This window comes from Coccinella septempunctata, chromosome 5, assembly GCF_907165205.1.
Source record: "Coccinella septempunctata chromosome 5, icCocSept1.1, whole genome shotgun sequence".
Classification (NCBI taxonomy): domain Eukaryota; kingdom Metazoa; phylum Arthropoda; class Insecta; order Coleoptera; family Coccinellidae; genus Coccinella; species Coccinella septempunctata.
The window spans coordinates 40,043,778-40,052,267 of NC_058193.1; the positions used below are offsets into that span (position 1 = coordinate 40,043,778).

At 33.4% G+C, this 8,490-nt stretch overlaps 1 protein-coding gene across 1 annotated transcript; it reads right to left on the bottom strand.

Annotated features, from left to right (window-relative positions):
- Positions 1–1,007: 1,007 nt before the first annotated feature.
- LOC123313618 lies at positions 1,008–7,461 on the bottom strand. The gene is made up of 13 exons (XM_044898573.1): positions 7,237–7,461; positions 7,140–7,183; positions 6,908–7,082; positions 6,668–6,850; positions 6,339–6,591; positions 6,131–6,283; positions 5,860–6,071; positions 5,591–5,805; positions 4,854–5,241; positions 4,534–4,799; positions 4,188–4,434; positions 3,932–4,132; positions 1,008–2,170 (listed from the first exon to the last, which is right to left on the bottom strand). Exons 1-13 carry the CDS (start codon positions 7,303–7,305, stop codon positions 1,988–1,990), a joined length of 2,589 nt encoding a protein of 862 aa, XP_044754508.1. The 5' UTR covers positions 7,306–7,461; the 3' UTR covers positions 1,008–1,987.
- Between the last annotated feature and the right edge of the window lie 1,029 nt (positions 7,462–8,490).

An 8,490-nucleotide genomic window follows, 5' to 3' on the forward strand; every position in this document is an offset into this window, starting at 1 on the left:
CCTGACTAATTGCTGCCCCGAAGAGTTTTCCCCACTCATAATGACCCAGACGTTCTCAGTGCTTGAGGATCTTTAAATTGGAACAACACCCATTCACTGCCAATGCCAATACTTTTTGTAGAGTTGACCAAAGATTATAGAGAACTCTCTAAATTTTTGACGTCGACCCTATGAAAAAATGGCCCCCACACCATAGACCAACTAATTTAAATAAGTTTCTCTATGCCCTGCACCATAACAATTGTGGGTACTAACAACAGAATAAATTTTATTATTGATCTATGGCACTAATATCCTTGTCACATAGACATGGACTGTGCTTTCCCTTTCTATCTATGCATGAAATACAGTCAAAAAAAGTGACAAAGCGAAACTGAACTGAGCTGATCGGACATGCAGTTGTCTTTTTCTAGAATTTTTCACCTCTATGTGAACAAAAAACAGGTAAATGAAATTACCTTTCTCTCTTCCTATAAAAAATTCAATTTCATGTTGACATTGCTCAGTCCATGTCTCTATGTCTTGTCACAGAAAACAAAGATCACGTTTTGTACTACGTCTTCTGGACAGACGACTTGGACATCCCATATTTTCCTACCTACCTCGCGATGAAGCGACCAATAATACATTCAGCGTTGCATTGTTCTTTCAATCTTTAGTACACAACAGTCTGATACATTTTACTCCAGTTTCGTTCGATTTTTCGTAAAAGTGACATTCTCTTGGAACATAAATAAACCTATGTTCCAAAGATATCCTGGTCACGTCGCCAATTTGTCTCTTTTTTTCTTATCTATATCGAGTTACTTCAATCAAACTGATACCATTCTTTGAACTAATAATTCCACTTGAGTTGCTCTAAAAACATGTTTCGCTATCACTGATAGTAGTTTTACCGTCTCAAAGTAACGTCTTCTTTTTCCGATAGATACAAAAATTTCCTCAATTCCTCAGAATTTCGTCGAATAAACTTGGTCGTTTGGCTCCTTATAGAAATGAATAAACCCTTGAAGATTTTTCTGTTTATTTCCAGTGTATATCCAAAAAGTACATACATGTTCCATTTGAATAAATACAGAATGATATAAGAAAAATTTAAAATCTATATGTAAGTATATACTATATAGGAATCGATAAAATAATACTGTTTAAAGTAAATACAAGTTGAAAATATTCCATTTGAGGTGTATATGAATAATTCTGTGTATAAATCACAATAAAAAAATTAAAATATCACTTCTAAACACATCGAAGAACGATCATTGATCAATAATAACAAGATAAAAGACAATAATAAAATTCAATATCATTTGATGGAATCGATCGAATGCTCATACAGATGATCACAACAATCATCAGACAGCATGAACTATTCTCAACGATACCAATTCGAATTTAATACCACGCTATATTCAAAGCTCAGAAACAACATCAATACGGAGTTTAATCGAAAAGACACGAAAATTTTCTCAAATTTGTCAACAATCACAATGAACGTTCACTTCAACAACATTTAAGTACAGACAGTTTATTACAAAACATTTAAATGCCAAACTGAAAATAAATTCCACTCATAAAATTTTATCTGACATATAAATGGGCTCTCCTAATAAAAAAATAAAAGGTTGCGCTACCGGAAGATGTTAATTAGGTTATGGTGCTCGCATTCATGTCATAAGATAGAGGTTAGATTTTACCATACAGTTGGTTATTTTAGGCCAAGCTCGAAGTATTTTGTTACATAGTAGTAAAAAAATTTGTGATGAAAAAAAATGGCTCATATTTAATCACCGAACAAAAGTTCATTCATACATACTAAGCTATTAGGTTATAATATCCCATTAGTCAAAATTTCATCGTCTACCCCTTGATATCCTCCCGGTACCACCAATGTGGTTCCATTTTCATCAGATCGCCATTTTCAAAACAAACCTCGAGTAGTTTTCCAGCTGTCGCAATAAAGATACAACCCCCATATCATTTCCAATTAATTATTTTTGGCGTAATAATAATTGATGGCGCGGCAGAGATCGTAATCAGCCGCCAGAATTACCTGAATCAACTGTTCTCTGGGCGCTTCCTCCCCTATCACATCTCTTATTTCAGAGATGCATCTTTCCAGTCTATTCCTGTCCTGAAGGACTGCATCCGCATCAGAAGCGTGATTCACCTATAAACAAGATTGAGAGTGTTCAAATGAAACGGAGAATCCGTAATAATAAGATGAAATACTGATACCAATCAGAGTTTATATGATTTAATTATCAACTCGACATGTTTCGAGCTCTCTAGCTCATCTTCAGGAGTTTTACAATCATACAAAAAGCAAAACAACAAAATAAGAATGTACAAAAAAGACAAAACCGAAACATCAAAAACTAATCAAAGTTTGAATAACACAACAATAAACGAGCAAATACTGAATATGTCAAAAAATGTCTAAGAAAAACAGTCAACAATTTTAAAAATAAGTCATGTAAGTTCACAGTAAACTCAGGAGAAAAATCCCCAAAAATTAACAAAACAATATTTTTTTAATTGTAGACTGCTTCTCTTAAATGGTTTATGACATATTTTTTATTTAAGCTCTTTCATTGTTGTGTTCAAACTTCGATTACTTCTTGATGTTTCGGTTTTGTCGTTTTTGTTTTGTTGTTTTTATTTTGTACAAAAAAAGCTGGAAGTAAAACAACAAAATAAAAACAACAAGACAAAAACGTCTAAGAAAAGCAGTCAACAATTTTAAAAATAAATCGTGTGAGTTCACAGTATACTCAGGAGAAAAATCCCCAAAAAATTAACAAAACAATATTTTTTAAATTTGTTGACTGCTTCTCTTAAACGTTTTTCGACATATTTTTCATTTAAGCTCTTTCATTGTTGTGTTCAAACTTCGATTACTTCTTGATGTTTCGGTTTTGTCGTTTTTGTTTTGTTGTTTTTATTTTGTTGTTTTACTTCCAGCTTTTTTTGTACAAAATAAAAACAACAAAACAAAAACGACAAAACCGAAACATCAAGAAGTAATCGAAGTTTGAACACAACAATGAAAGAGCTCAAATAAAAAATATGTCATAAACCCTTAAAGAGAAGCAGTCTACAATTAAAAAAAAAATTCTTTTGTTAATTTTTTGGTGATTTTTCTCCTGAGTCTACTGTGAACTCATACGACTTATTTTTAAAATTGTTGACTGCTTTTCTTAGACGTTTTTTGACATATTTAGTATTTAAGCTCGTTCATTGTTGTGCTCAAACTTCGATTACTTCTTGATGTTTCGGTTTTGTTATTGTTTTGTTTTTATTTTGTACAAAAAAAGCTGGAAGTAAAACGACAAAATAAAAACAACAAAACAAAAACGACAAAACCGAAACATCAAAAAGTAATCGAAGTTCGAACACAATAATGAAAGAGCTTAAATAAAAAATATGTCATAAACCGTTTAGGAGAAGCAGTCTATAATTAAATAAAAAATTGTTTTGTTAATTTTTTGGGGATTTTTCGCCTGAGTTTACTGTGAACTCACATGACTTATTTTTAAAATTGTTGACTGCTTTTCTTAGACATTTTTTGACATATTTAGTATTTAAGCTCGTTCATTGTTGTGTTCAAACTTCGATTAGTTCATGATGTTTCGGTATTGTCGTGTTTGTTTTGTTGTTTTTACTTTGTTGTTTTACTTCCACCTTTTTTTGTACGGTTTTAAAACTCCTGAAGATGAGCTAGAGAGCTCGAAACATGTCCAGTTGATAATTACATCATATAAAAGTTGATATGGTGTCAGTATTTCACCTTATTATTAAAGATCAAGAGTAGATATACGCAAGCACACAGATGGAAGAAATTTCTCCCACAGCTTCTCCGAAACAGATTCTATGATAATTTTTTTCCCAAAAAACCACTTTGAGCTCAAAAATCCAAGTTAACACTCACGTTCATCCTAGAAAAATGACTCTCGATATCGGTAGCTTCATTATACGACCTCCTGTTATGTCTCCTCGGTCTCACCGGATCGGTGACCGGCTGGGTCCATATGTGATCAAAGATGACCGCTTGCAGTTCGGAATGCAACTCGTAAAACACGTCCATCTCCGTCAGCTCCTGGTGTTTCGCTATGAAATCCAAGCAATTGACCTAAAAAAAATTACACAGTTAAAAATGTATCTAGCAACACGATCACGAACTAAACCTTCAACGTTTTGGCGTTATAACTATCGGCCAGACTGAGCAGATAGATGGCGTTATCGGTATCGATCGTGGCCTCCAACGCCATCTCGCAGGCCTGTTTCAGGGGATCCACCTCGAACCTATCGCTCAACACGACCAAATCCACCAGTTGCTCGTGGGTGGTCTCCGATGGGGACAGCTTTCCGCTGTACAAATAACCCAAGAAAATCTTGAAAGTTTCCGGGTTCGTTTCGTGGATCACGATTTTCCTGAAAAAAAAAAAACACAATTTCTCGATGTTGATCTGATTTTTTTTAAAATTCCGTTAACTCAAAAACCGTTTTTCCGATTATGGCACGATAACTCACTTATCGATGTCTTCTTTCATCCCAGAAAGTAAGGCTTTCCTAAACCAGTCGCATCTCGAAGCCACCACGACCCTATGGGCCTTTATAATGCAAGTTTTCTTGAAGGAGACACTATTCGATTCATCCGGCCCCTCTGCCTCGCTGTAATTCACAATTTCAAACTCCATATCCGTGTTCGTTTCGTTCCTATACAGCTCCAATAAATTTTTTGATAGAGTGCTCCGGTCAGCTTTCAAAGGAACGCATAAAGATTCCACTAAATTCAACTGAAAAAAAAATAAACCTGTATATTTGAAGAAAAACAGTTTAAATCGTTCAACCTTATGACTATACTTCGGCTGATTGTTAGAATTGTCCCCAGGTTTCGGTAAGTCCTCAACGTTGGAAGGTAAAACGTTCTGCTCCAACAGTCCGAGGTTCTGCATGGACTGATTGAAAGCGTCTCTTTGTACGAGTTCGCAGGCCCGCAACGCCACCTCCTGGACCTCGTTCCTATGGGTCGCCATCAAATGAATGAAGTTTGATATTTTGCTGGTGCACGTTTGAAAGAAAAACTTGAAATCTCTCCAGGCCAATATCTTATCTTTGTAATCCATCAGTTCTTCCAGGCGTACCATGAAGAATAGAGGCATCTCGTCCACTAGTTCCTCTATGTTTATCGAGATATTGCGCATCTTCTCAACGTGGGAAATTTCCATGTAACTACGCCTATAATACCCAAAATATTGAGATATATTCTATTATCTTCCATCCTGAGAATCTTATATGACTTAATTAAACAGAATTCAACAATATTCAATTTATAACTTAATAGTTTAAAAAAATGCAAACTGAATGTATGACCAACTAGAGAATATCATCAACAGTGGTCATAAAAATATTGCAAACTAACCTAACAAACTTGTGAATTCAATGAATGAGATTTTGTAAGACATATTCTAACTAATATTTTTTTCCTTATAAATTTATTCTGAGGCTGTGGAAAAAAAAATTGAGGAAAATAATGCTGAAGAAATCAGAAAATATATAAAAAATGGATTAGTTTCTGCTTCCCTACCTTTTTTGCTTAAGCATCTCGTAAGTACATGAAACTGTTTCACTGAACTTCCTGAGAAACTTAACCTCTTTGAGGTACAAGAAGTAGGAACAAGAATTTCCAAAACATGATCTAGATTTGTTCAGTTCTTCTACATCTAATAAGGTTATTATTCTTTCTAGAGATTCATTTATATGCATTAAGAGTTCAATAAGCAAATCGAATATTCCAGTCACCTGAAAATTTGTATCCATATTATAGTGAAAAACAATTCAATAGAATAGACTTACTTCAGGAACTAAAAAGTTAGAAAGTATGTGCTTCTGATATGCATTCATGGATCCATAAGATCCTTTCCATAATTGCAAAAACTGTATCATTTGGGAGATCAATATGAAAAACCTGGATTTTCCGTACTGGATTATTTCATGCTGTTCGTTTTTTGAAAGTTCAGGTTTACTCCTATGATACAAATCGCAAAGCTCTATAAGCTTGATGAAGCCTTAAAAAAGTATTGTTACACTCCCAAGTATAATAAACGAAATATAAAATTGTACACACCAGCTCCAGCGTCTCTTATGCAGTTTTTGATCATTAAACACAACTGATCAGGATTATCAATTAAATAGTCCACAATCGAAGGATGCTTTGGTCTGATGTCCTCTATCAGTTTATCCAAAGCATTGTGTATTTCATTTACAAGACCCACAATTTCTACAAACATATACAGTAGTAACAAGAAGGTTTTATCAGATAAATATTAACTCACGTTTTCTCAATGATTCATTCCTCAGGTATTTTCGAGAAATTACGGAAAGTTTATTAAGGAACGGGTGTTGTTCTACGGTCGATAATACTTTGCGAACTGTCTCCTCCTTGAGATTCTCCGGTAAACATTCAGTGTACATATAATACAATATATTACCCAGAACATCTTCAGGAAGATTATTCAAAGGGTGATTTTTGGAATGCCAGTCTATTCCATTTCCAATAATGTTCAGTATTAAGGAATGTGCATGAAACTGTCGAATAACATGTCAGAAATGAAAATATTCAGATAATTGAAGACACAAAAATCACTCATCGTCATATATTTACCTCTTTTTTATTAGCAGAAAAAAGAGTAACATCTGAAAAAAATCCTTCTTCTAAGGCAGGTAACAAGCTGAACGGTATTTGATACTTTTCTTCGGAAATTTCATCAGGAACTCTCTTGCAGTATAAAGTATACAAACCCTCAGCTCTGAGAATCACTGTTTCTTTAGGTTTTCTTTGATCACTCTGTAATGTTCAAGATGATCATAGATTTCAAGCGATAATTATTATTTGTTTGATTACCTCAAATTCGATTATCTGTCCCTCGTATTCACCAAATCTCACCCACGAGGATTCACATGAAGAGTATAACGGCATATTTGTATCGTAGATAGTGCAATTAAAGAGTGGTATCATTTTCAACTCTTCAGGTACATGCCAGGTAACGTCGCCGTTTGGATCTAGACGAAAACGAATTCTGAAACACAATGTTTGTAAACTTGTAATTATAACCAAATATGTAAAATGTTCATACCCCTTGAAAGAGTTTTTGTCTTGACAAGGTTCATAGCGAGTGACCTGAAAATAATATTTCTTCAACTACGAAATAATATAAATATATCATGATATACCTCCCAAGTACCCATGAATCCAGACATGTCTCCTATAACTTCATATCCCAAGCTCAAATCGTTTAGCATATCATTTTTCTAGGGAGCTACTTTCATTTCGAAGTAATAGAGAAATTAAATAACAAATATTGAATTCGTTCTCTGAAAATACTGTAATTTTCTGCGCATAGTTAACATTAATTAATTTCTTTGGATAGACACCTGTCAAAAATATGGGATTTGCTCAGCTGGATTGTCAAATCAACAGCTGATTTCAAGGTCACGAATTCGTAGCGAATAATAATCAAAATGTTCAATTTTAATATTTTATTACTAAAATGACTAACAAAACGCAACAAAGCTCTGAAAAATTAGTTACTTGGGGTTTATGACATTTTGTAGCCACAAAATATTTTCAAATCAACATAAAATCAAGTATTATGTAAAAAAAATTATTGAATCAACTGAATACTCCATGAACAATCACATAAATGACGAAATTTCAGAAGGTTTTTCTGGTTTTTATGAAAACATTCATTCAAGTTGATATTTATTTTGAATAAGACATAATACTAGTAATCACTCATCTAAGATCACATTTCATGGTAGGGTATTAACAGAAAAAGTATTGTAGTTTCAATCAGACTTATTTCTATCTCCTATAGGCCTTCCTTCACTATCATATTCTTGTTCCTTGAAAGCAATGTAAACATATCCAGCTATTATCAAATTAACCATTAATACTGCTGCAGAAACTGACCAAACTACATTCGAAAATCCAGTGATACCATAATCTTGTAAAGTGTATTTGGTTCCAAAGAATGCGCCAAAGGGCAGAGAAACCATAAGGAAAGAGAAAAAAAGCAGAAGTAGTATGGCATTGTTTTCTTGTGCTTTATGATTTGGATGCAGCGCTCTTATTTGGTCTTGATTTGAAATTGCTTCATTCGTCAACTCCATTTTCAGTTTTCGTTTCTGAATATATGGTATTGCTGCTTATATTCTAATAATAATAAAATTTTGTGATTTTGTTTTCAAGTTTATGTACTATATATACATAAGATACACTGTTATAATATCGAATTTCTTCCAAAATTGGTAGAAAATAATTTATGTTCCATCAGAATAGAGAGAATTTTCTCTTATTTCATTCAGATTTTTCGTAGACTTTATATTCAATTTTATTCAATAAAAAAATATGAAAATGTAAACAAATGAGCCACACTAAACTAGGTTAATGTCACAGATTTCAATCTGTGGTTAAAGTCATAGAGA

Coding starts and splice junctions, on each gene's coding strand:
- LOC123313618 (XM_044898573.1), bottom strand. CDS start 7,305: ATGCTAAACGATTTGAGCTTGGGATATGAAGTTATAGGAGACATGTCT. Junction 7,083..7,139: donor GACAAAAACTCTTTCAAGGG/GTATGAACATTT, acceptor ATTGTGTTTCAG/AATTCGTTTTCGTCTAGATC. Junction 4,800..4,853: donor AGCCGAAGTATAGTCATAAG/GTTGAACGATTT, acceptor TTTTTTTTTCAG/TTGAATTTAGTGGAATCTTT.